This window comes from Spinacia oleracea, chromosome 1 (genome assembly GCF_020520425.1).
Source record: "Spinacia oleracea cultivar Varoflay chromosome 1, BTI_SOV_V1, whole genome shotgun sequence".
Taxonomy (NCBI): domain Eukaryota; kingdom Viridiplantae; phylum Streptophyta; class Magnoliopsida; order Caryophyllales; family Amaranthaceae; genus Spinacia; species Spinacia oleracea.
Window position 1 is genome coordinate 108,489,709 of NC_079487.1, and position 27,206 is coordinate 108,516,914.

The 27,206-nt window shown below is 33.5% G+C and overlaps 3 protein-coding genes across 5 annotated transcripts; 2 read left to right on the forward strand and 1 right to left on the reverse strand.

Moving 5' to 3' along the window:
• Positions 1–258: 258 nt before the first annotated feature.
• LOC110786763 (uncharacterized) lies at positions 259–1,708 on the forward strand. The gene is made up of 2 exons (XM_021991339.2): positions 259–349; positions 648–1,708. The coding sequence occupies exons 1-2, from the start codon at positions 259–261 to the stop codon at positions 1,706–1,708; spliced, it is 1,152 nt and encodes a 383-aa protein (XP_021847031.2).
• A 3,202-nt stretch (positions 1,709–4,910) lies between these two features.
• LOC110786746 (4,5-DOPA dioxygenase extradiol 1) lies at positions 4,911–26,869 on the forward strand. 3 transcript variants are annotated; one of them, XM_056839080.1, is made up of 4 exons: positions 4,911–5,216; positions 5,772–6,142; positions 7,411–7,559; positions 23,765–24,003. In XM_056839080.1, the coding sequence occupies exons 1-4, from the start codon at positions 4,953–4,955 to the stop codon at positions 23,851–23,853; spliced, it is 873 nt and encodes a 290-aa protein (XP_056695058.1). In that variant the 5' UTR covers positions 4,911–4,952; the 3' UTR covers positions 23,854–24,003. The 3 variants fall into 3 exon arrangements, with proteins under 3 accessions (XP_056695058.1, XP_021847013.2, XP_021847014.1); XM_021991321.2 differs by lacking the exon at positions 23,765–24,003 and having other exon boundaries at positions 7,411–7,867; XM_021991322.2 differs by lacking the exons at positions 4,911–5,216; positions 5,772–6,142; positions 7,411–7,559 and adding exons at positions 22,686–22,986; positions 26,656–26,869 and having other exon boundaries at positions 23,765–24,135.
• LOC110786796 (cytochrome P450 76AD1) lies at positions 11,456–13,875 on the reverse strand. The gene is made up of 2 exons (XM_021991378.2): positions 12,886–13,875; positions 11,456–12,251 (listed from the first exon to the last, which is right to left on the reverse strand). Exons 1-2 carry the CDS (start codon positions 13,783–13,785, stop codon positions 11,643–11,645), a joined length of 1,509 nt encoding a protein of 502 aa, XP_021847070.1. The 5' UTR covers positions 13,786–13,875; the 3' UTR covers positions 11,456–11,642.
• Positions 26,870–27,206: the final 337 nt, after the last annotated feature.

Consider the following 27,206-nt stretch of genomic DNA (forward strand, 5'->3'; position numbering starts at 1 on the left):
TTGCAAAGCACCTTGGATATGCATTTATACACAACATTACAGCAAGAGATTGGCCTAAACTCCTGAACACTCACAAGGAATTTTCCCTTACGAATAAGAGTAATGCTTGTGGTATTAATCACTTTCAAGAGTTTTCCTGTGTTCAGATAATTTAAAATAGCATCACTTACATATTCACCAATGTCCTCCCAAGCACCTTTGAAAAAGGCACTTCCAAACCCATCAGGGCCAGGAGCTTTGCTCCCATCAATGTCCCACATGACAGCCTTAACTTCAGCTTTAGATTATGCATCAATAAGCAAATATTTCATTGCATCATTCACTAGGGGTCACTTATTGACCACTATCTGTTTTACGGGTGTTCTATTACAGGTGCTAGACCCCCAACAACCATTGATAATACTCCAAAAATGCACTAGGTACTTGAGCAGGATCAGTGGTCCAATTACCATGCATATCCTTTATGGAAAAAATAGTGTTGTGAATCTGCCTTTGCCTTATGGATCTATGAAATAAAGCAGTGTTATCATCCCTACCTTTAGCCCACCACCTTTGCCTTGTGAAATATGAAATTTAGGTATGCTTTGTGGGTCACAAGATACTCTTGTTGAGCAATCTTCTACTTGTTTTCCAACTCCTCATTACAGATTGCTCCATTCTGGTAGATAAAATTACTGCTAGGCTCAGGTGTTGGAGTTCTAGAGCTCTCTCTTATGCTGCCAGATGTATCCTGATCAATTCTGTTCTCCTCTCTCTTCACTCTTATTGGGCTAATATTTTTATTATCCCAAAAAACGTCCTTATGGAGATAACTGTTGTTTGTAGGAACTACTTGTGGGATGGTAAACCAATAAGTACTAGGACCCCTATGGTTTCTTGGGAAGCTATTTGCAAACCCAAATGCTATGGTGGTCTTGGTATTAAGGATTGTTACATGTGGAATATTGCGGCTGTAGGGAAGTACGTTTGGAATATAGCAAGTAAAACCGACAGCTTGTGGCTAAAATGGGTATCACATGTCTATCTCCAAGGGAAGGATTTTTGGTCTTACAAACCCCATAAAACTGCAAGCTGGACTTGGAAACAAATCTGTGAGGTTAAGGACAAGCTTAAGGGAGGATATACAGGGGATATTTGGTCTGCTAGAGCACTAAAAGGTTACTCTATGGGCAGTGGTTACACCTGGCTGTCACAAAATCAAAACAAAGTGATCTGGCAAAAATGGGCTTGGAATAGGCTCAACGTCCCTAAACACGGCTTTATATGTTGGTTGGCAATGTCTAAGAGACTAAGAACCAAGGATAGACTCTATACTTACAAGATTTGCAAAGATGACACGTGCCCTTTATGTGGGCAATATTGTGAGACCGCTGACCATCTCTTTTTCTCTTGTGTTTATAGCTTATTATGCTTGGAAAAAATTAAATATTGGATAAGTATAGGATGCAAGGCTTCTGGTGTTAACAAAATTTATAGATGGCTTGACAAAGATCAAGGGATAAAATTCAAAAAAGGGGTGCAGATTGCCACCATTACAGCTGCAGTTTACCAAATTTGGCTGCAAAGAAATTCTGCTGTTTGGAATCTTCAGGTACAACAGCCAGACTTGATTGTTCAGAGAATTAAAGCTGATGTTTTGTGTAGAGTCAAGCAACTTGTCCCTATGAAAATATCAAATAGTGATAGAGCATGGCTTGCTAGCCTATAATTGAGTGATTAGAATGCTGTAGTTTTCTTATATTGTGGTTGTTTGGAGTTTTACTCCCCAACGTAGAAGGATTTCGTAGTTGTTGTGTTATAATTGGGTTTCATTCTTTTAGGTTTGAGGCAACCCTTCCTAGAATGTGGGTCTCTCCCTCATGGATGTTTCTTCTGTTCTTTTCAGTCCGTTTTTTGGACATTGAGCAATTTATTATTTACTCTTACCTACCAAAAAAAAAAAAAAACTCCTCATCTGAGGGGTTAAGATGTAGTTCATTCTGCAAAGCACTGAGATTCTTAGAAGCAATAAGCTCATGTACCTCAATTTCCCCAAACCCTTCTTTATTTAGATTTTTCAAGGCCACTTTCACATTTTTGAGTTTCTGAGAATTTGGTACATTCTTGTACCCCAATGATGACTACTCCAAGCATTCTTCACAATCTCCCTATACTGTGGAGCCATTTTCCACATTAAAAATAACTTAAATGTTTTCTTTCCCACTGCAAGTTGAGGGTACACAACAACCACACCAGGACAGTGATCAAAATAGCCTTCATTTTTTAAACACACATCTGTGTTTGGGTACTTACATCTCCAAGTTTGGTTTATCAGAACTCTTTCTAACTTGGAGAAAACTCTATATCCCCTTGTTGCTTGTTATTCCAAGTGTAGAAATTCCCACTTGACTTAAAATCCTCAAGACCACACTTGTTCACACAAGTTTGGGACTCTTGTATCTCACTAAGTCTCACTGGACTTCCCACCCTTTTACCAGTATGAAGAACACAATTAAAGTCTCCCATCAGAATCCAAGGACCATTTATTCCATCTGCTAAATCACACAAATCCTTCAACATAGCCACTCTCTCATTTTGGGAATTATGAGCATAAATGAAAGAGCAAAAGAATTTATTTCCATTTTTGAGAAAAATCTCACAGTGGAGCAGCTGACTGGAACAAAAAAGAGGATTAACCTGAAATTCACCAAGATTCCAGGCTAATACAATCCTCCCACCGGGATGACAAATACTATTGGAAGTAAAACACCAACCACTAAACAAGTTTAGGTACAAAGCCCCAAGATTCTTGGCCTTGACCTTAGTTTCAAGAAGGCAAACTAGGCTACACCTATTGGAATCCAGAAAAACTTTGACATCTTTCTGCTTGGAACACCTATTCACCCCCCTAACATTCCAAAAAAGGATATCCATCAATGTCAGGAGGTCTCCCACCTCCATCCATTGATCCATGTTCACACCTAGTGGAGGATCCAACAAGACCCTCCCCTGTATTAGCTATGTGGTCTTGAGTATCCAGCGCCTGAAAAGAGTTGGTCGCCACAACAGGTGATGTTAACTCCTTTCTATGATGCATAGTGTTCTTTTCCAGAACAAACCCCTCTACTGAAGTCAGCACTACAGTGGTTCTGGTGTTATTAACCCCCTAAACAACCCATTTCTTCTTCCCTTTCTTCTTCCTACAGTCACCAGCAGTGAGACCTAGAAGTTTGCAATGATCACATACTATGGGTTTCCATTCATAACCAATATTGATTGACTTCAAGTTGCCATGTTCATCATGAAATTTAATGCACTCAGGGAGATCCTGAGTGAGTGCTACCTCAACTTGAACTCGAGCAAATTGTACCTTCTTCCTATGTATTGTAGCTTTATCTGCTTAAACAAAATTCCCTATGGAACCCACAATCTTTCTCAAACATATGGTCCCCCCAAATTTCAGATCAAGATTCTTCAAGTGGATCCAAATGGGAACCACCTTCACCTCATCCTTAAAATCCACAGTATCTTTATGCCATAGTTTACAAATCACTGGTTTCTTATCGAAAGCGGGTCTAATATCATTGATTACTTTATCCCTATTCTCCACTGTTAGAAAGAGAACAAGGAAACCCTATGCTCAATCTCCACCACCTTATCCACCCCTAGGTTTTTCCAAATTCGCCCGAAAAACCCTTAAGTTACCGAAATGGAGGATTTGCACCTAAAACAGCACAAACAACCGCCGAATTTCAGTAATCTACCTCATCGTTGATGTCATCCAAATCAATGCTAACAATATTATCAGAGATGCTAACATTTTCTTCCTCAACATGATCACATTCAGATTGAAAAAAGGGTATATGGCCGGGTTACCTGATGATTCGTACTATGTCCATGTCCCGTTTTCATCACCGACAACCAGGACAAGAACGTTCTATGGGCTTCCGATCGAGTTTTCAAAACAGAGAGCGAAGTTCTAGGGGAGTAAATGTCACCCTCTTCTTTCGTGGAATCATTCGCCTCATCACAAGTTTCCACCTCCATAGCTGCAACTCCCAGAACCTCATCCATGGCCTTTGTCTTCTTCGCTTGAGAATCCGACGAAGGGTCTACCGGTTTTGATTGTTTCTTTCGAGATTTTAATTTTCCTGCCATGGCGACAGCGTAGGAAAGAAGCTATCCTACGCCGAGAGAAAAACTTGGGCAGGAAGAAAACTTTTTCCTTGTGGATTTACCTTAAAAAAAAAATTGTAAGATACTACTTTTTCCGAAATTATGAATGTTAACTCAAAATTCAGGGATTGACTTTACCCTATGCATCTTACTTGCTATTTAATTACCCATTGTTCGTGAGATGCCACGTGAGATACATCTTCACACCTAGTAAAGTCAAGTTAGTCATTCCAATTTTAATATAATTAAGGTAGCTTCTCACAAAGAAACTCAATTTATAAGAAAGTTTTTGTGATAAATTTGCCATAAAATAATTATGGAGTAGATGGCACTTGCCAGTGGTGGTTCTTAGTTATGGCTTGGGTGAGCCCGTCCTCCCGGCTGAAAAATTATGTAGTGTATTTTTAATTACGCCCCCTAGAATTTAAATATAATTGCTTAATTCTTCTACTATATAGCCACCTCGTAAAGCTTTTCAAGATCTGTCACTGACAACTCACACATTTTTCTTTGAAATATTAGGGTTAAAATTGTCAAATTGTGTTACAATATAAAAGAAATATTCAAATGTAAAGAATAAAACGGGCTCCCAAAACAAAAAATGGTAAGAACAAAAAGAGACAAATAGAGTATATATGCTAGAAATGCAAAATTAAGTGTCATGGTCCCGGTAGGCCCCCTTGATTTCGCCATTGAGTCAATGTAAATGGTTGGCAACATTGTTATAATGCTAGCTCTCCACTGTAACCTAAACAGTTTACCTAGTGAAATTTCTTTATTAACTCCAACTGAGAAAAATGAAAATGGTTGGAGATGAAAATAATGAATTGAAAATCAAAGAAACCTTCTTCATAACCCACGGAAATCCGATTTTGGCAGTAGAGAACACACATCCACTAAGACTATTCTTTCAAACTTGGAAACAAAAAATCTTCTCTAAGAAGCCCAAGGCGATACTTTTGATTTCAGGTCACTGGGAAACTGATCATCCTTCTATTAATGCTGTTCATATCAATGATACTATCTACGATTTTGATGATTATCCTGATGCCATGTATGAGGTGATCTTTCTCCATCCTCGCCAATTTTTAATTTATTTTGTTTTTAGATTGTTTTAATTTTTTGTAATAAACCCTTACAAAACAGAATTTGTTTTTTTAAATGAGTATTTCCAAACTTCTTTCTTCAATTTTCATTCACTCTTCACTTAATGTCTTCCCTTTGGTAATGTAATGTTAGGCCGGCCTCTAGCTTATGCCCTAGATTGAAATATGTACATACTCGTATACTTCAAGTATATTGAGTGATTTTCCCTCACAAAATAGTTTTTGAGTAATTAATAATTTTATATTCAATAAATATTTTTACGATAAGGATAATGATATATGCAGCATTGTAGCCTTACGACAGCATATATCATTTTCCTATATTAGAAAAGTACGTAGTAGTCTAGTAGAGGACTAGAGGGTATAACAAATGAAACATTTATAAAATGCAATTTTGGACGTTGGAAACATAGAAAGTAACATTTTTTTAGTGGAATGTTTGAATAATAACAAAAAAAAAAAACATATATATGATAATTCACTAATTCTCCGTTGTTGATCTATTATCAGTTCAAGTATCCAGCTCCTGGATCTGTAGAGTTGGCAAAACGAGTAGAGGAAGTTCTAAAAAAGTCAGAATTCGAAACGGTGCACATTGACCAAAAGCGTGGGTTAGATCATGGTGCATGGGTGCCTCTTATGTTGATGTATCCCGAGGCTAACATCCCGGTATGTCAACTCTCGGTTCAACCAAAAATGGATGGAACATACCACTATAATTTGGGTCGGGCGTTGGCGCCGTTGAAAGAAGAAGGTGTACTTATAATTGGTTCCGGAAGTGCAACACACCCTTTGGATGAAACACCTCATTATTATGATGGGGTTGCTCCTTGGGCAGCTGCCTTTGATTCTTGGCTTCATGTAGCACTCACTAAAGGAAGGTAACTATTTAAGATTTAGGAGTACCTAGCTTCTTCTAATTATGTCCATAAATTATTATTTTATTTGACTTATTATAGTTTTCGAGACATGTCTTAAAAGTTATAAAATATTTAAATTCTTTAAGAAATATACGTTGAAATATATATAACCGTTACAATCATAATTAGTATTCTGCATTCGAAAGCACAACTCGTAATTCTATCGCTTCTAGCTTGACACGGGCAGAGTACGGAGTAACATTTGAGCTATTACCAAGTGTGCACTCAAATAAAATCAGTCGAAAACAAGAATAAATACTCCGTAATTTACTTTAGGGCAAATTAGTAAAAGTTAATACAATCCCCTAAAAAAAAGTAAAATTTACTTCGTAATAGAGAGTACTCTTTTGGTGACCGAGTAATTTTCTTGACACCAACTGTTTTGTTGACACCGACTGTTTTGTTGGGACAAGAACGGTTTCCCATAATGGGAATAATTATTTGCTAAATTACTAATGTTGACAAATAAGAGTACTCTAGAGTATGACAAAACCAAAAAACGATTCCAGAGTATGATTGGGATGTTTGAACGTAGACTTGGAAGTTATTGGACTTCTTGGCACCACAAACCTCCAATTTTGAAATGGGTAAATAATGCGGGTCTTGGAGCGAGTTGGGTGGATATTTATTTCGAGAATAACTAGATCTTCGAACGTGCCGGTCGAGTCGGTTTATAAAAATTACTTTTAGTTTCGGGTTAATCAGGTCGGTCATTTTTGGATTCGAATTACATAGGCTTGTTCATGAAATGAAACTTTGTGGTTCAGGTCAACGCAACAGATTGAGAGAATTTAAAACGCGTATTACATTTTCATTAATTCATGTAATAAATATACAAAATATGTACTCACATTAACAACTTTTTATACACAAGTTTATATCTAGTCAAATTCAATCATTAAATGACGTATAATTCAAATGAAAATCATATTACGCCTAACAATAGTAACAACAATGTGTTTATTATGCTTAAAATTTCTTATAATCTCATTTATTACTATAAGTACAACGATTTTCAATCGGTCGTGTCAAAAATGGGTTCGGTCGAACTTTTGACCTTTTACTTTAAGGGTTGTTCAGGTACGGATAAAATCAGGTTACGAGTCATAAAATTTTGTTCAAGACCCAATATTTTCAGATCAGTTTCGGGTGGGATCGATTTTTGACAGATCTCTAGATAACTTATTACTCCATAATATCTAACATGTTAAATATGATTTGTATTTCAGGTACGAAGATGTTAATAGATATGAAACCAAAGCACCAAATTGGGAACTAGCACATCCATTTCCAGAGCATTTTTATCCATTGCACGTAGTCATCGGCGCCGCCGGTGAAAAGTGGAAGGCAGAGGTTATTCATACCAGTTGGGACCATGGTACGTTGTCTCATGGCTCCTATAAGTTCTTTTCCAGCTAACTTTCACCGTGTAATATGTTATTGTTGTGTCATTTTTTTGTCCAAAAATTGCTATTATTTTACATGGCCAAATTGTTCCGATTAAAAAGTCCAAAAAAATAAATTATTTTCTTGGGCGGTTTTTTAGTCACTGCATCACTGTCTTAAAAGAAGAATTGCATGGAATTCATTTACATCTTATTAAGTGGTTAAGCTATCTATTAAGTCGATCAGTAGTTTAAGGCTTTACACTTGCTCTTACAATATGGTTCAAACTTGTAAGATTCTAGATTCAAGTCATTCAATTAAGTGGACGTAATTGGTACATGTTATTAAGTGTACCAATTCATATATGGCTTAAATTGAGTCAACCAAATGTGAAAAACAATTGAGGTCGGGGTATGTGTTCCATTATACATAGTATTCTTTAATCTTTGTGTTAGAGAAGAACCATTTCGTGCTAGTTCTACCAGCTAAAAATACTTTATTCGTCTGAAAAGTTAACTTCGAGTAATCGACCTAAGTTTTCTTTCCTAATAAAGTAAAAATAAGTATCATCTCGAACTGATCACCAATTGTACTAAATTACAGTTTTGGGCTGCCCAATTAAAAATTTGGGCGGGCTAGCTTGTGCCCAAAACTTTTACCATTTGGGCCTTGTTGGGCCACTCTTTGTCAGCTCCTCACTGGGTCGGGCCAGCAGACCCTCCCTAGTAACTGTAAGTATTTCATTTACTCCGTATTAGTCATGAGTCATGACCATCCTACAGACCCATAATAGTAATGTAGCCACACCGATATTTTACGGGTCGTTGTTGTCTTGTTTAGCTGTTGGTCAAAAACTAAGTTACTCATTCCAAGGGGAAAACGACAGTGCAATGATTGATGAAACTCTGCTTGCCACGTTTTACTAATTTGGCAATCATTAGGTGAATGGGCCTAGATGATAGTTTATGGTTGGGCCTGAAATGAAAACACTAATGGACCCCCTTCTAGCACATCCTTTTTCTGATAACGATACGTCGACATGTTAACACACCTGTACAATTATACTCCATCCTTTTCTTAGCCCATATTTTGTTCAATTTATTTTCATTAATATTTACTTTTTGATATCAAGACTATTTATAACTTACCATAACAAACCAAAATAATCTATTACTATATACTAAAAGAGACACCAGGAATGATATGTGTCAATTCCTGGTGCGATTTTTTCCCGTCAAAAATCACTTTCCCAAAAAAATTATCTGTTTTATTTTATTTATATTATCTACCTTTTTTTTATAAACTATTTATGTATGGAAATAAAATTTAGTTTATAAATTATGGCAATAATAGATGTCACTTAATTATAATTAATCTAAATTGGTAATCTTTTAGTCAAATCTATCTATCTATTACTATATATTAAAAGAGACACCAGGAAAGACACGTGTCAATTCCTGGTGCGATTTTTTCCCGCCAAAAATCACTTTCCCAAAAAATTTATCTGTTTTATTTTATTTATATTCTCTACCTTTTTTTATAAAATATTTATGTATAGAAATAAAATTTAGTTTATAAAATTATGGCAATAATAGATGCCACTTAATGATAATTATTCTAAATTGATTTAGTCAAATCGTTGTATTAATAATGGAAAATATATTACTTAATATTTCGGTAAATTACCATTTTAGCATTTTAAATATGCATATTAATTAGATGAATAAATTTAAATTCATATGTTAAAATGTTATGATTATGCATTAGTTTGTGTTTGATATTCAGTTAAATATTTTGTGAAAAAATTATCAAAATCCGTGCATGCACGGGATTTAATCTAGTTTTAGATAAGTTCATAGAATTTCTAATAAATTTAGTTAAAATATTGTATGAAAGAATCTATCTATAGTATATATATTAAAAGGCGTTGATAGGCAAGCTAGCCACGTGGCACTCACACTAATCTCACTTCATTGTCCCATGTCATACACACTTATTTAAAAATGATAAATATGTGTGGTACAAGTCTTGAACCCACGACCTCTAATTTGTAAACCAAACAATTAACCACTAATCCAAATCAAATTATATGTCATCTTTTCATAACAAAATATAATAAATGACAATTTAAAAATTATGGAGTATTTAAATTTTGTATCCGTGTATTAACCCGGGGAATCGCCCGAACCCAAATACTAATTAACGCTTAAAAATAGATTAAAATTTATGTAAAAAGTGAAACATAAACAACTTTCTGAAACGTGGGAAATTTTCTTTTAATAATTAAATATGATGACTGAAAGAACTATTAAATGTTTAGTTAAGAAAAAACAGTTAGACTTGACATTTGCGTTCAACTATAAAAGTACTAGTATACACGCGATACGAGCGTGTATTTCGAAAATCATATTTTATATGCAAATAATGTCGCAACACTTTACAAATGTATTTTAACATTTTAATTAAATATTAAGTAAAGGTGTTATTGATATTTTATGTGGTCATGGAAGTTGTGAAGAGTTTTTTTATATATGTATATAAAAAGAAAGTGGTCAAAACTTAAGAGTTGGTTTATGCAATAGAGATATTGCTAATTACTCCATATATAGTTATTTAATTATGGTGTTTTTGTCTTTTTACATGGACATTAAATCGTCCCCTTTTCTGTTATAGAATAGAGATAACTTCCATCTGAACCATCTGGCGATAGAAGTCAATTTTACACCCTCCCATAATTCATATATTTATACCAATGATGTCTTGGCCTAGTGGTTAAGACTGAGGGCCTGTGTACGATAGGTCTCAGGTTCGAATCCCCCGCCCCCATTTGTAATTTATATTGCCCTTGTGGCTCATTCGCATCAAAAAAAAAATAATTCATATATTTATCATATTTCCTCCGGTTTTAAGTGTTCCCATTTAAATTTCAGCACTTGCTACATAAGAAGTACATTATTACTTTGACAATTTGTTTTGCAAACATATAATAAAAAACTTATTGTGGAAAATGTTGTTAGATTTCTCCTTATGTGCTTTTACAAAATATTTAGTTCCTATGATTGGTTCTGAAGATATTTAAAAGTATTGCTGACTAAAATTTTGTATTGCATGCTAAAGGTTCAAGTTAAAGTAGAACAATTAAAAAATGTGGAAGTATTAAGTCGGAAATTGACAAAAAAAAAAAAAAAAAAAATTGATTATTGGTAGTTTTTTTGGGCCTCATATAAAATCTAGTGATGCCACCATGATAAATTCATAATCAAGTTTATACGCTCCTTTTCAAATTTTCACATGAATTTGAATTTGTGTTGTTAGTAGGAAAATCTAGGCCCAAAAGATAACGTTATGATTATTTTTATTTTTTGGGGTACAAATAACGTTATGAATTATGATGATTGAGTTATCAGGGATTCAGAAAGTTTGATAGTGTTTTGTTTTGATCCTAGTGTATTTCGATTTGTTCTTCAATAAATTGTGTTCTTTTTGAGATTAATTGATAATATTTTAAGCGAATCAAACTACTCAAGATCGGATTTAGAACTTGTGCGTTTTTATATTGGTTGGAGTTTCCCTCTATAGTATTGTTTGGAGCTTGAATTGTGTTATTGTATCAAGTAAGTACTTGGACACTCTACCCCAATGGCTCATTTCCAAATAACTCCGGAAAAAATAAATGTATCTTTCAGTTAGCTAACGCTCTATTCACTCAAGTTCTGGCCATTTATATATGTTAATTTATCTCTATGGGAAAATGTCTTAATTTTGTTCCTACATCGATCACTAACTTACTTTAGACTTTTTACTTAAACTTTCTAATTGAAGCATAACTAGGTACGACAGTTCAATGCTTTGTAAAGGTTGATATGGAGATCTACATAATTGAATAAGAGAGCATAAAATTATACAAGCGAAATGAATAAGAGTTTGAACCCAAAAGTAAATGGAAATTACATAAAATAACATTTGACATAAACATAATTTAATAATTAAAACAAACATGAACTTTTGGAGATAAACAATTACATAATAAATTGACTAACAACACATTCAAATATAAACACCCATTGATGCTCAATCAATACCTAAGGACTGGAATAATTTTAAGAGGCTTAGTCTTTTGTAAAGCAATCCCAAATTTCTCATCCATATCTAGATCTTCCGGATTCATACCTTCTTCAAGTTTCCAATTGAAAAATTGGAGTAGAGTAGCTAACATTAAAGTTAACATTCTAATAGCCAAATTCATTCCAGGACAAATCCTTCTTCCAGCTCCAAAAGGTAAGAGTCCAAAGTCTCTTCCTTTCACATCTATTTTAGATCCCAAAAACCTATCGGGTAAAAACACCTCGGGTTTTCTCCATGCTTGAGGATCTCTTCCAATGGCCCATAAATTAACAAGAATTTGTGCATCTTTAGGCACAATATATCCATACAGTTCAACATCAATGTCAGCTTTACGGGGTAGAAGAAATACTGTTGGTGGATGTAGCCGCAATGTTTCCTTAATAATTGCTTGCAAGTAAGGTAATTTAATAAAGTCTGATTCCTGAATTTTTTTATCCTTTCCTAAGACATGCTCAATTTCTTCTTGAGCCTTTTTCATCATCTTAGGATTTCGAATTAACTCTGCCATTATCCATTCAAAAGTACTCGACGTTGTGTCAGTTCCAGCATCAAAAATATCCTAATGCACAAATAATTATAATTAGGAAAAATTAACAACAAATATCTCAATTATGAAAAATCACAAATTCTCATTTATTACTCCGTATGATACTAAATTCTGAATTATTATACATAGTACTTTTTACGTAGTAGTAATTAATTATTGCGAAGGTAACTTTTTACGTAGTAGTAATTAATTAATACAATTTTTACTTATCAAAAAAAAAAACTTTAATTTTTATCTCACAACTTTTGTAAAGCATAATGCTAGCTTATTTAAACATTATTAAAATACAAAGTACATCAAAGAGGAAATTAATAGTCAATACTTCGTACTACGTATATTAATAGTATAAAATATACAATACATAAAATACAACTTTTTAAAAATATCTAAACCAATTAATTTAAAACAACTTAGAGAAAGAAAGAAAAAAAAACCCATACACAAAACAAAATGTCTCCCACCATCAGGCAACTGGGCAAGCTATCACTATAGTACGTGTACGTTCTCCATGAAAGCTACACCAACTGTATTAGTATCTCTAATTTATATTAGAAATCGTATTAATTTTAAGTATGTTGTTAATTAGTTCATTAGAAGTGATGACGTTTAATCGGCTGCAAATTTTACTGTACGAAGTACGACTTACCACGAGGAGATGATTTATCTCGCCCATACTGAGCTCATTATGTTTGTGGAGGTCTAGAAGAATGTCTAGCACATCATCCGTCGCTGTCGCCGGCGCCGTTGCTGCGGTGGTTGTAGAATCACTACGGGAAAGCCTTTGAGTGATAATACCTTGGAAAACAGCAATCAACTTGTCAAAATTAGACGCCAATCGGCGTCGAATACCTGATGGGTCTAAACAGCCTAAAATTGGAAAATAATCAGCATAATTAGGCTTCCCAATATCTTCCATAATGTTCCAAATAAGCTCTTTGAATTGTTGGGAATTGTGGGATTTATGGTAAGCTAATTCTACTGAGAAAAACAATTTCGATAACAAATTAAGGGAAGTAGTAAATGCAGCCTTGCCAATATCAACAGCTTCCCCCTTTTCAGCACATTCTTGTACGTACTGAAAAAGCTGTTGTACTTTAGCATGCCTTAGACTTTGGCAAGTATCAAGTCGTTGGGGAGATAGTAAATGAACGGCTGTGATCTTTCGAAAGTTCCGCCACTTTGGGGAGACCGGCAACCACGACATGGTGAGTTTATGGTGGTCGCCTGCCGTGACGGAATTAGGTATAGTACGATTAGAAAGAGGGTAATCTTTTTTTAGAAACATTTCTTTGGCAACTTCAGCTGAGGATACAACAATAGTTGTGACACTTCCTAGACGTAAAGATATTAGAGGACCGTGAATCTTAGCGAGATTAGCAAATGATTGATGAGGTTTCTCACCAACTTCGAGAATGTTTCCAATTATGGGAAGTGGTTTAGGACCTGGAGGAAGAAGTTTTTTAGTTTGTGTATTAAATAACATTTTAATGAAATGAAAAAGAATGAACCAAATGGCAAGAACCAAGGCTAGAGTTGCGTGATCCATTCTTAAAATATTAAAGAAAGGCTTAACAAAAGTTAAGCTATGGAACACTGTTGATAAGTGAGTGAGAGTGTGTGTGTTTCGGTCACGTAAAATGTTTAGGTATTTTATACTGCATGTGTGAGTTAATTATTCCCTTGGATTTTTTTTTTTTTTAAATGTATCACTTGTACTTTAGCACTATTCAAATACTAAGTTTGATTTAAATTTTTACTAATATATATAAATCAAATGATATTACGAAGTATGTAAAATGTTGTTGGATTAGTTGTAATACATAAATGATTACTATTAAAAAATTAGAGATATTTAATGGTCAAATAATACATTATTAGCAATTGTGTCTGTCAAGTAATGTAAAGTGTCTTTATTAATTTTAAACACTTAATTAATACTTGAAAACTATCTCCGTTATTTCAAAATAGAGAGAGTACAAAATATACAGTTAGAAGGTCCTCCTTTCAATACGCGTTAATTTAATAGTGACGTTAATAATTACTGTTTAACGACGGTACGAATTCATTTTTATATTTATTAATTTCTCCATGTGAAGTTGCCAAAAAAACCCGTGATATAATGCTGGGCCCGACAAAGGTTACCCGAGTACCCGACCTTGCTCGACTTTGGGCCCGTTCAATTTATGACCCAATCTAGTGAGTAACGACCTTTCGGGTTGCTAGATTTGCCACGTTATAACAAAGTTAATAAATGGTAGTTGAGGCTTGGCACAAACACCAATAAGGTAATGGCCACAAAACAGTGCACTCCTAATCCTAATGAATTGTGACCCGAAAAGGGTAAAAACAAAATGACAAGTCTCCCACTCACTATCCCAACCTAGCTTTTTCCATTTTGTTGACGTTTTTGGCCATCCAGTCTCTAGAAGTCTAGAGTCCTCCATTGGGTTGGATAAATATCTAAGGTTTGAAGTACCAAAGAAAACATGTATCGTTATTTGACGTTCGCGGATGTTAATATCGCCATTTTTAGTCTGAAAGTACATATTTTCCTTTATAAAAAGTTATCCCCCTTTATTTTATTTCACCCCTCCCCCTCCGCCGGCGTCAAGATTTCTTCTCCGGAAACCATTTTTTCCGGCGATCAAAATTAAAACAGAAAATTAAATAATAAAATTAAAACAAATAAAATCAGAAATAATAAAATCAACAAAAATTTAATAATAAAAAAAGAAATAGTAAAGCATTAAATCTACAATAATTAAAAAAAAAAAATCAAAGAGAGAAGTTGCCGGCTGCGTACCACTCTTGTGTGGTTTCCGGTGATAGGGGAGCCCTGCACCAGATCTGCACGGCCCTCGTGTCGCCGGCGCACTGGCTGTGCGCGGCGGTCAGAGAAACCACGTAAAAGTCGTGCGCGGCTTTAAATTCAAAAAAATAAACGAAACTCCGGCATACCTTCTGCGGCGGCGAGGGGGAGTGAAGGGAATCGGAATACAGAGAAGCGAAGGGGAGTGAGGCGAGGGGGAGGCGGCGCAAACAAAAGACATGTGTGAAGGGGGAGGGAAGGGAATCAAAATACAGAGAAGCGAAGGGGAGTGCGGCGAGGGGGAGGCGGCGCAAACAAACGACAGGTGTGAAGGGGGAGGGGGTGAAACCCGACCGGAGTGCGGCGAGGGGAGGCCGGCAAAACTTCTGGGTGGCCGGAAGGGGTGGCCGGCGTGAAGGAGGAAGAGCGAGGGAGGGTGAAGAGGGAGGGGGTAATTTAGTTTACAAATGGTAGTTTCGTAATTCACGTAAAAAATGAGGGCGTTATTAACGGATATGGGTGTCGAATAAAAACCCGTTTTACTTACGTGGTACTTTCCTAATTTTACACGGAGTACTACTCGTATAGTCGTATCATATTTGAGATTTTGACATTTTGCTTTATCAATTTTTTTTTTTTGTTAATATTTAAAAACAAATGATAATAGGTAAGATTTTTCTGTGTATAACTTAATGTATATTTTCTTGTTTTCATTATAGAAAATTAATATATTGATGGTCAGAATAAAACTTGGTATAGTCAAACCAATCAATAGTTAATTGTCAAAAATGTGAAGAATATATTGTTAATAAAAAGAAATTCGAGAGGAAAATTTAAAAATTTATTAAAGAAAACTACAATTACGTAGGGCACTAGGCAATTGAACAATGTTCTTTGCAGAATCGTCCAAACCATACATCAACTTTATTATTACCAGGATTTTATAACAGATCATCAAGATCGCGGAATCATTTTTTTCTATGATAGTAGTATAGTACAATTTCACAACGATATAACATTGCACCATCATAGAGAAAAAGATTTGAGGATCTAATTAGAATAAGAAAATTAAACATTTTGATCTAAGAATTTAGTTGTATAATGTGCAAAATAACCATCAACGACATTACTATTAAGTAATGTAGGATGGTAAAGTTGTAATCTTAGACAATATTATGAAAAATTGTCATTTTACACTCGCTTTAAAATCTCTTACGCAAAAAGCTCATATATTGAGCTTTTTTAAAGTTAGCTTTTTCATCTCAAAACTCTCTTCCATACTTCTTATCTGATACCTCCCATTAATTTTTTAAAATAGTGAAACCTCTAATTCACCTCAAGAAAATATATTTTTTTACAAACCCCTCTTGTTCCTTGGTAAAAGTTGGTTTCTATTTTAATTAGAAACCAACATGATTGGCAAACATTTTGGATGTTTATCAAACATAAAGTAAGGTGCATTATTATAAGGTGTCTGGTACATTTTCCGTAAACTATCTCCGTTTCAAATGATACTTACAATTTTCGTTGTAGTCCGTTTTTTAATGTTTTCACATATGTTTTTTTACTATTTTTTAACATGAAAATTTGGAATCATTCTCTCTTATCCCGCAACATTTACAATTTATATTCACCTTTTCTTACACTTTACCATCTTTTTACAAAATTCTCATACTTTATCCATATTTTATTATATTCTCTCATTCATACAATTTTTTTTTTGTCTTTATATATATACATATAATAACTGTAAAGATCACTGTGTATGAAAAAATGTGGTATAAATTATTCAAAAGTACGATCATTCCTCATAGGGTACCCAATGATTCTATGGAAAAACCTTTTGAAAATGTAAGTGCATCTGGACTTGATTATTAAGAGTAAAATCACTTAATCGTTAGACAAGGTTATTGGACAGGGTAGCCAAATAGATATAGGATTTGGGTCATGTTAATAGGGTTTTTATTGGATATGGTTCTTATTGGACAAGACTTTTATTAGACAGGGTCAATATAGAGTCGAACTTATAACACAATAATTTTGAAAACTAAAATAGTTCTGATGTAAAAATTTATATGTATGTTTTCGTATTCACTTGTATTCGCATACGACTATCTTTTTTTCATTTTTCTTGTTCGTTTATTGACCCGCCCACTATTGGCCCACTATTGATCCGCAACCCGCTTTGACCCGCCCATTATTGACCCGTTAAAACTGACCCTTTTACTACCTAACCCTCTTTGACCCGCACCGATCCTGACCCGCCCAATAACCAGGTCTAATAATTAGGTATTTTCTATAACCAAACTAATTCACTTACAATATAGTAATCAAACTACAAAATTTCTTTGTTGGCGATAAATCCACCTAGCTTGTGGCTGACAGTACAATAAATTGTACCATTAACGATGAAAAATCTGTCGCTAAAGGCCACTAATGGCGAGAGTTCATGTCGCGAACCCGTCATAAAAAGGGGGCGTCATTGATAGAAAATTTCGTCATTGGCCAGTCGTAAAAGACATTTGTGACAGTTGTTCCCGTCTTTATTTGGTTGTTAGCCCCGTTGCAACGAACTTATGCGACGGGGTTTTTGACCTGTCATTATTTTGTTTTCATTAATGATCCAAATTATAGTAGTGTGAGATTTTGCAGTTTTGATTAATTAACCTCTTGCGCTCGTTTTTCCAGCCTATAAAAAGTACTCCCTCCGAATTTAAATGTTATTGAAATTTCTAATCTTTTTGGTAAGAATTAAAGTAAAGATTGTATTGAAATTTCCCAAAACCATTTACTTAATTATTATATTAATATAATGTAAATAATGTAAAATTATTAATATAAATTAATTAAATGATCTATTTTTTGAGTTTTCTTTAACTTTTGATTGCAATAATAATTGAGTAGAACTCAAGATAACAAATGGACTTCACCACGATTCATAAAAATCATTTAATCTATACTATATATATATATTAAAAGATATTTTTAAGAAAGTTTATCTGGCACGTGTCGCCCTACGTACGAGTTATTCACTCCTTGTAATCATCACGTACATATTAAAAAAAAAAAATCAAAATGGTTTGCATAAACCCTCAATCTTGAGTTTAAACAATAAAGTGTTTGCCACTAACATATGAGATCTTTTATGTTGCCATTGCTAAAAGGAATACTAAGTAAATGCAAATATTTTAATGGTAACCCGGGGCATCGCCCATACCAAAACTAGCTAGAGTCTTTATAAAAGTTGTGTAAAAGCTCTGCAGAATCAAGATATTTTGAATAATGTTTATACTTGTAATTAAATTGTTTGTCAAACCCTAGAAATCTGTATAACGACATTCCTTTCAAAAATAAATGATATGTGACAATTGATGATCAAATCTAATGATAGGTAGCATTCAACAAATCTAACTTTCGCACCCCCTGTATAATTTTATACTGAAACTGGTCCTAAGTAATTTAATTATCATGCAGTCGACTTGACGAAAATTACAACGAAGAGTACGTAACATGATTGTAGGCTAATAATTGTATGAAACCCCATTAGACGATCAACAAATTGCCACGTCATTTTAATTTAATACTATTCCGTAAATGGCTAAAGCCACAAAACACGTGATTGAAACAAAAACACCTAATCAGGAAATTTGGAAACCCTAATTTATGGTGGGCCTGTATAATGATTCAATGACTGTTGGCGTGTGTGTGGATGAAAATTGTTTTTGTTGTATTTGCCCAAAATGCCCATCCGCTAGTATTAATTTAGTACGTGTTAGCCTTGTTACCATGCCAATTAATTATTATTACTCCATTACTTACGGCTTAGTGCTTACGAATAGCGGATCGGAGAATCATACTTGTTTTCTTATTGACGGGACATGAGAGTGACCTCTCTCGTCCTCAATATTTTGTGGACATCTCAGTGTGAACATGCCAGCGTTTGTAGATGGTACTTAGTTTAGGTTTTACTATACTCAATCAAACTTTTATACAAACTAAGAGTTCAAGAATACATGCATTCCTAAACCCAAGACAAAACCAACTTGTACATGCATGCAAATCCCCGACTATTACTTATTTATCTGCTTATTAAAACTTATTTTTACTAATTCACCGTACCGGTGTTTTCGAAAACACCGGTGAATTAGTAAAAATAAGTTTTAAGTAAATTTAATTAGTAATCTCGCACAATGAATTCATTGTGCGAGATTACTAATTAAATTTACTTAAAAACTTATTTGTACAGATTTTAACTCAATTAGGTCTTGTTTTCTTCCCCTTAAATTTGCCAAACTTACATTATTTTTTGAATTTAAATTATATTTACTGAAATTAAATTACTTTTACTGGTTTAAACTTATTTTACTCATTTTCTATGTACTTGTTTATTGAAATTACAGAGGTTTTAATGTTTCTAACTTATTTTGTTGAAATTAACATATATTTCCTCTGTACTTTTTTAGATGATACAATTTAATTTTTAGCACTATCCACATAATCTACTTTAACTATCTATTGCGATTTATACTTAAGAAAAAATATAATCATGTAGGATCTTGTTATAATCGTCTCGTTATATAGATTTATAATATCAACTTATAATTAAAGATATTAAATGGTTGAAAAATTGTATTGACAAGAGAGATAAAAAATTTGTGCCATCTAAAAAGAACGGATGAAGTATTTACTAAACTTAACTTATTTTTACTTAATCGGTCAGTAAAAATCCGTATTTTTTTAAGGCGAAGAAAGCAAGGTCTTAAACTTACTAGAACTGATATTTAGGGTCTGTTTGGCAACACTAGCTGAAGTTGAGCTGAAATTGATAAGGTAGCTGAAACCGATAAGTTAGCACCTGAAACTGATAAGGAACTGAAACTGATAAGGTATCTGTTTGTGTTACATGTTTGGTAGAACTAGTTTCTTAAGTACCTGAAATTTTTACTAGTTTAATTAGCATTCTATATGCAAAGTGTATGTTTTAACATTTATAACTATTTCCTTTATAAGAATAATTCAATTGCTAACAAGAGTCCCCTGACGCTTGTTAAGAAAATATTCTTTTATTATTTGCCTTGTTTATCAACAAACTAATTTAATCAGTTTATATACAAATTATGATTTTAAAAATGTCATCTATATATTATTATGATTATATACAGATTATGATTTTAAAAATGTCATCTATATATTATTATGATTATATACAGATTATGATTTTAAAAATGTCAGCTATATATTATTATGAACAATAATTCTAATAAGATGAATATATATGCTAACTAGTAGTAACTTTTATTCTCTGTAACTTTTTTTTTGTTACCCAATACATACGATCTACAATATGAAAGAGAATAAAATGAAGGAGCTGAGTTATATGTGAGGGAGTATGGTGAATACGTGTTACATTATTGGATAAAAATAGGGACATGTGGAAGGATAAACATGCAAATTAGCTCCAATCAAATGATTAGTTGTTGCTACAATATTTCATTCGTAAACATTATTTCAGTCGCTGAAATCCAGACGTTAGTCTGGTTCACGTTTCAAAATAAGTCGATTTTGCTACCTTATATTTTATTTCAGCTACTTACCAAACACTTCTAATCATTTAAGGTGACTTATAATATTAGCATCTAATCATTTAAGGTGACTGAAAGTGCTTACCAAACAGAACCTTACTGACCGATTGTTAAAACTCATTTTTACATTCCGTAAAAATTTACTATAAATAAAACTCATTGAATATTTTTACTGAATATTAGTACTCCATGTGTTTTAAAACTCGTCGATCAAAACTTATTTTTACTGTATAATTTTTTTAAAGGTGAATGGACAAGGCCTAACCCACACTTTTACCCCACCTCGATTTTAAAATCATTATCACTCGTACAACAAAAAAATTGCAAAATATTAGGGTCGTCTTAAAATAACCTTAAAGCATAATAAATAAAACTGATATATGGAGTATACTTGTAAACCTTGTTTACATGGAAGCCTCTAGTTTATTATACTCCGTTTTACATTAGAATTTCAAAAAATAAAATAAAATATTAACTTTTAATATATAAAATTATTAATTAATACGGGTTATTTTAACACTACAAGAAATTGTACCTTTAATGACGAGAAATTCCGTCGCTAAAGGCCAATAACCGTTGATTAACGACGGGATTTCCTATCGCGAGCCCGCCATAAAAGGGGTAGTTGTTAAACGAAAAATCTCGTCATTAGTCCGTCGTATAAAAATTTGCAACGGTTGTTCCCATATTTGTTTGGTTGTTATCTCCATCGCAAAAAGTTTTTACAAAGGGATTTTTAACCCGTCGTTATTAGGTTGTCATTAAAAAAGTAAATTCTTGTAGTGTAATCGTACTAGCTTCAACAATATTGTTATTCTAGCAATAACTTGAGGCATGGTCCAGATCCAAAAACTACTTATAATTATATGTATTATGCATGTAAAGGATAATTAATGATAAATCCCTCAACTCTAAATAAGCATATATCATTTCCCACATAGCCACCTAGGTATTAATTTAGGATTTATGTATGACATAATCCAAGTGGATAAGTGTAACAAAAGTTTCCCTTCTTCCGATAATTAACATACCAGTATGTGGTCTGGGCGATGTCCCGATTGCTACATGGAATAGTTAAAAGTTTAGATTTTTCTTGAGTTTAACATTTGATAAAATACATATATACTATAAAGTGAAAAACATTCATCTAGTTCACCAACTACACAAACACACTACGTCGTTTATCATGGGAAATAATTTTTCAATTACATCATCTTACAATTTGTATAATTTATTTTCTATGGGAACTAAGTGAATAAAATTAATAAACACCAAATTAGATATATGCATCCATGTAAAACATTTATGTAGTTGATGCTTATGAGATTTATGACATTATTTTTATTCATAGTTGTCCTAATTTTTTAATTATTATTATGTTTCTAAAATTGTGAATAGAAAATAAATGTCACATAAAAATTTAGTTGTTTTAGACTTTATGTTAACATTCATTTATAAATTAGTGTGGAGAGATAAATCACAATTAGTTGTTGGTTAAGATGGTAATGAGAGTTATCATCCACACTTGAGATCTGGAGTTCGAATATATTGGTTTTTGGTTGTTTATGATATGTCATTCATTTGGTGATCGAGTGAATGATGTGGCGCAAAGTGAAGAGTACTACGTGACACATAGATATTTTTCTCAACGTCTTTTAATATATATATTAGTATTGATTTACTCCATGAAAAAAAATAAAATAAATTATTGTAAAGTCGACATGAATAATAAAATGAGGTCACGGGGATGTAAAATTAATATTCAGCAATGTTGTACTCCGAAGAAGATTTGGGAAGGAAAATCAACTACGTAGTTACGTACGTACGTAGTATCACTAGCTATGTACTAGCATATTACTCATGGAATATTCAGCAAAATTAAATGTGATGGTCCCGATAGGCCCCCCTTGGTTTCGTCACTGACTCAAAGGTGAATGGTTGGCACCATTGTTATAATGCTCTCCAATCTCCATTGTAACCTAAACAGTTCACCTGCAAATTCAGAAGAAATCAATAGAGAAGGCAAAAAAAAAAAAAAAAAAAAAAAAAAAAACTAGTGAAATTTCTTTGTTAACTCCAACTGAGAAAAATGAAAATGGTTGGAGATAAAAACAATAATGAAATGAATTTCAGAGAAAGCTTCTTCATAACCCACGGAAACCCTATTTTATCAGTAGAAGAAGCACATCCTCTAAGGCCATTCTTTGAAACTTGGAAACAGAAAATATTTTCTAAGAAGCCCAAGGCGATACTCGTGATTTCGGGTCACTGGGAAACTGATCATCCTTCTATTAATGCTGTTCATATCAATGATACTATTTACGATTTTGATGATTATCCTGATGCCATGTATGAGGTGATCTTTCTCTACCCTCCCCAACTTCTATTTATTTATTTTTAAAACATCTTTTATCAAAATAATAAATAATATTACTCCATAAATAAATAAAAGGAAAAATTGATATTGACAGTTCCAACTATGGCCGTTTAACTTTTAAAGGTCCCAACTTTTGATTATTCTAGAGTGGTCTCAACTTTAAGGTGTGTTTTTCAAGAATGGTCCTTTGGTTTATTAAACTATTAATTAAGTTGATTTAAGCATATCATACTGTTCCATTTACTTCATTTAATTAAAAAATATGATTATTGCACGAGAGATATGAGTGTTAATTAAGTTATTTAGCACTTAATTTTAACTAAGGGACCATTTTTGGAAAACACTCTCTATAGTTGGGACCACCCTGACATAATCAAAAGTTGGGACCTTTTAAAGTAAATCGGCCATAGTTGGAACCGATAATATCAATTTTTCCTAAATAAAAAGAACAATTTTTTTAGATAGCAAAAGAAGTACGTTTGAAATGGCATGATTTGACGAATGTAGTAAATTGACCTCTTAATTTTACACTATACTCCGTTGTTGTGTTGCTTGCTTGACACGAATGTAGTACTCCATAATGTAATGAGTTATGACATGTAACTAGGTAAGATTGACCGCCTTTGACGTACACTCGTGTTTTTTTTTTTGCCAAATAATGCCTATGTCTCTATCATAATTGTCTCGGAAATCTGGAATAAAATATACTACTTGCATGAAATGAATTAAAAAACATCTTATTTTTTTTTATTCACAGTTCAAGTATCCAGCTCCTGGGTCCCTAGATTTGGCAAAACGAGTAGAGGAAGTTCTAAAAAAGTCGGAGTTCGAAACGGTGCACATTGACCAAAAGCGTGGGCTAGATCATGGTGCATGGGTGCCTCTTATGTTCATGTATCCCGACGCTGAAATCCCAGTATGTCAACTCTCAGTTCAACCAAAAATGGACGGAACATACCACTATAATTTGGGTCGGGCGTTGGCGCCGTTGAAAGAAGAAGGTGTGCTCATCATCGGTTCCGGAAGTGCAACACACCCTTTGGACGAAACCCCTCATTATTATGATGGTGTCGCTCCTTGGGCTGCTGCGTTTGAATCCTGGCTTGACGCTGCTCTCACTAATGGAAGGTAACTTTTAGCTTTTAACTTTCACCTCCCGGTAATTTAGTAATGGGTACAGGTGTATTTTATATTATGGTTCTTTTACTACCTTAAAAATAAATTAGTTTTGTATTTACTATCATAAGAAAATTTGATTATTATTTACTACTCCCGTTTAGAGTATGCTTTGTTTGAAATCACTATCACTTTTTGATTTTCTCATTTTAAAATTAAGATATTTTTTTCGTTTCTTAATTGTTTCAATTGATCGAAACTCATACTCCCTCCTTTATGTGGAAGGATTCCATAGAAACCGTGTTTTTAAAATTTGTAAAAGATAAAATGAATTACAAAATATTGGGAATTATCAAACGAGTTGTCTAGAAATATCGTTCTCGATAACATTCTTGTAGAAACAGGAGAAAAACGAGCTTTGAATTCTTTTAAACGATTAAGAAATGAAAGATATATCAAGGGGAAATTGATGGTTTATTCCTACAGTTATTAATACATATAGCTTATTTATTTTTATCTTTGGAGGGCAGCCGCCCCTACCCCCGGTCTCCGCCTCTGTATAATACATATAGCTTATTTATTTTTATCTTTGGAGGGCAGCCGCCCCTACCCCCGGTCTCCGCCTCTGTATAATACCGGCATGTCCTACATTAATTATATTGTTTGTTTCTTCAGCGTAAATAGCATTAACAGCATAAGAAAACATGTCACATACTGTCAAACAGAACATAATCTAAAAGTTGGAGGAAGCAATCATAGCCTTATCAGTACACTGTACTTGTTTTGTGCACGAGTTAGTTAGTTAGTTACCAAAAGAAGCCCATCACCCCTGTCGGCTATTCTTCAAAATCTCCCCTGTTCCTTGATGTGTTGCAAATAGGAACCCTGAATTGATGTTTCAGCTACTATGACCCCAAATTTATTACTCCGTACTCCGAATTGTCTGTAATTGGACTTTGAAAAAAAAAGATGAAAATTCATCCAGTACTGTTTTTGTCAAAACTAATTAACGTGCTAAATTTTAAGTTGTGCCTGAATACGATCTTCGTTCAATATTTTGATGGCAAATTTGAAAATTATTATTTGTATCTGGATGCACCCTGCACCCAAAGATATTTTTATATCTATTGATGATTTCTCACACATTTTTTTCTCACATGTAAGAAGAAAATGTGATATTGAGAGAGTGCATGGTGTACCTGGGTGCATATAATATGCATTAGGCAAATTGTGCGTTTCTTTGGTATTTCCCTACTCCTTCCGTTTAGATCGAAACTCCAAACTACTTGCAAATATATTTAGATCGAAACAGTTGAATTAAAAAGACTCATATGCTATTGTAGCAACTATTTACTACTTAAACCCTACTTGATTGAACTAAATTGAACCGGGCTGGATGAAACTGAACTACAAAATGAAATAAAGTCTAAAAAAACAAAGTCTTACTACGGAAGAACTTGTGCATAAAATACCTTTCAACTAACTATGGTTTACAGATTGGAGTACAATACTAAAAGATTGCTCTATTTGACTTTTTACAGTCTCCAAAACACGACCCAAAATGTAAATATATCTAATTCTACACAAGTAAAAAAATATAAAAAATTGATATTCCAAACATATACGTTGAAACAAATCTAATAAGACCCCACGTAATTATTTTATTTCTTATATGCTAATGAGAATTCATGGTCAAAGTTCTCAAAATTTAATCGAAAAAAGTTACTCCGTATAACAGAGTGAATTGGTCTAGTCAAATACGTCACGTGAACCATTCAAGATCGAATGAACGACAAGCAAAGCCCTATTGTAAATTAAAATGTGGGCTGCTGGCTACGCCAATCATCAATCCATAACAAAAAATGACAGGCACATTATTTGTTATGATGACGACATCTTATACAGTATTTAATTGTTGTGAAACACTAATAAAGAATTGATTGCAATGTAATGCGCGTGGATTGATTAATTATAGTGAAGAATAGCTCATATTAAAGCTTTCATTAAGAATAACTACTGTTGTTTGAAAATTCAACTACTTAGTACTCAGTACAATACAGAGTAGTATCAAGACATTAATTAATGGGTGATGATAAATGTCGCAAGTTGGGACAAAATTTAGTTGTCGCAATCTTATATGTCGGAATTTTATTGGTACATAGAAGCGCCACGTAGGCTACGCTTCATCTAAATATTTTTACTATCAATGCAATATTTTTACTACGGAAAGATGTAAATAAGGTAGTCGACATAAAAAAGGAAACAAATTAGAATATTAAAATTTTCTTACCTTGTTTTGAAACATGTATAATAGGTTACATAATTTAAATATTTTAGTTTTCAATTTAAATCATGACACGTAAGCATGCATGTCATCATTGTGACGCGGCTTAAAGGTCGCATGTTGCGACCTTTATCATTTTCGTTAATTAATTTGATAATGTTTTACGGAGTACCTAGTTTAGTTATGATTATGATTATGATGGCCACTATTTAACTACAGTTCGATATAATGTGCACTATCGTTTTCAGGATTGAAGAAGTGAATAAATACGAAAGTAAAGCACCAAACTGGGAATTAGCACATCCATTCCCAGAACACTTTTATCCATTACATGTCGTGGTCGGCGCCGCTGGTGAGGAGTGGAAGGCAGAGCTAATTCATACCAGTTGGGACCATGGTACCTTGTATCATGGCGCATACAAGTTCACTTCCACTTAATTTTTTCACCATAATTGTATTCTTGTAAGTTGTAACCTATCTAGCTTAATTGTGTTCATGTTGTTGTATTTTTTTTTATTTTTATTTTTTTAATTTTACTGCAACGTACATTATTGATTTGTTGACCCACAGAAAAATCCTGCCCACAGATTGTTGGATCACGGGTGTATGGTTGGGTTATTTCCTCCAAATTTGTATGTTAATGGCTTGGTATTATTGAATCGTGTACTGTTGGAAGTTTTGTCACTTGCAATTATCATTCCCTACTTTATCATGGTTCATTACTAATGATGTCTTGGTCAAATATTTAAGATCGATAGCTTGTATACTTTAGGTTTTAGATTCAAATCCCCTTCCTCCC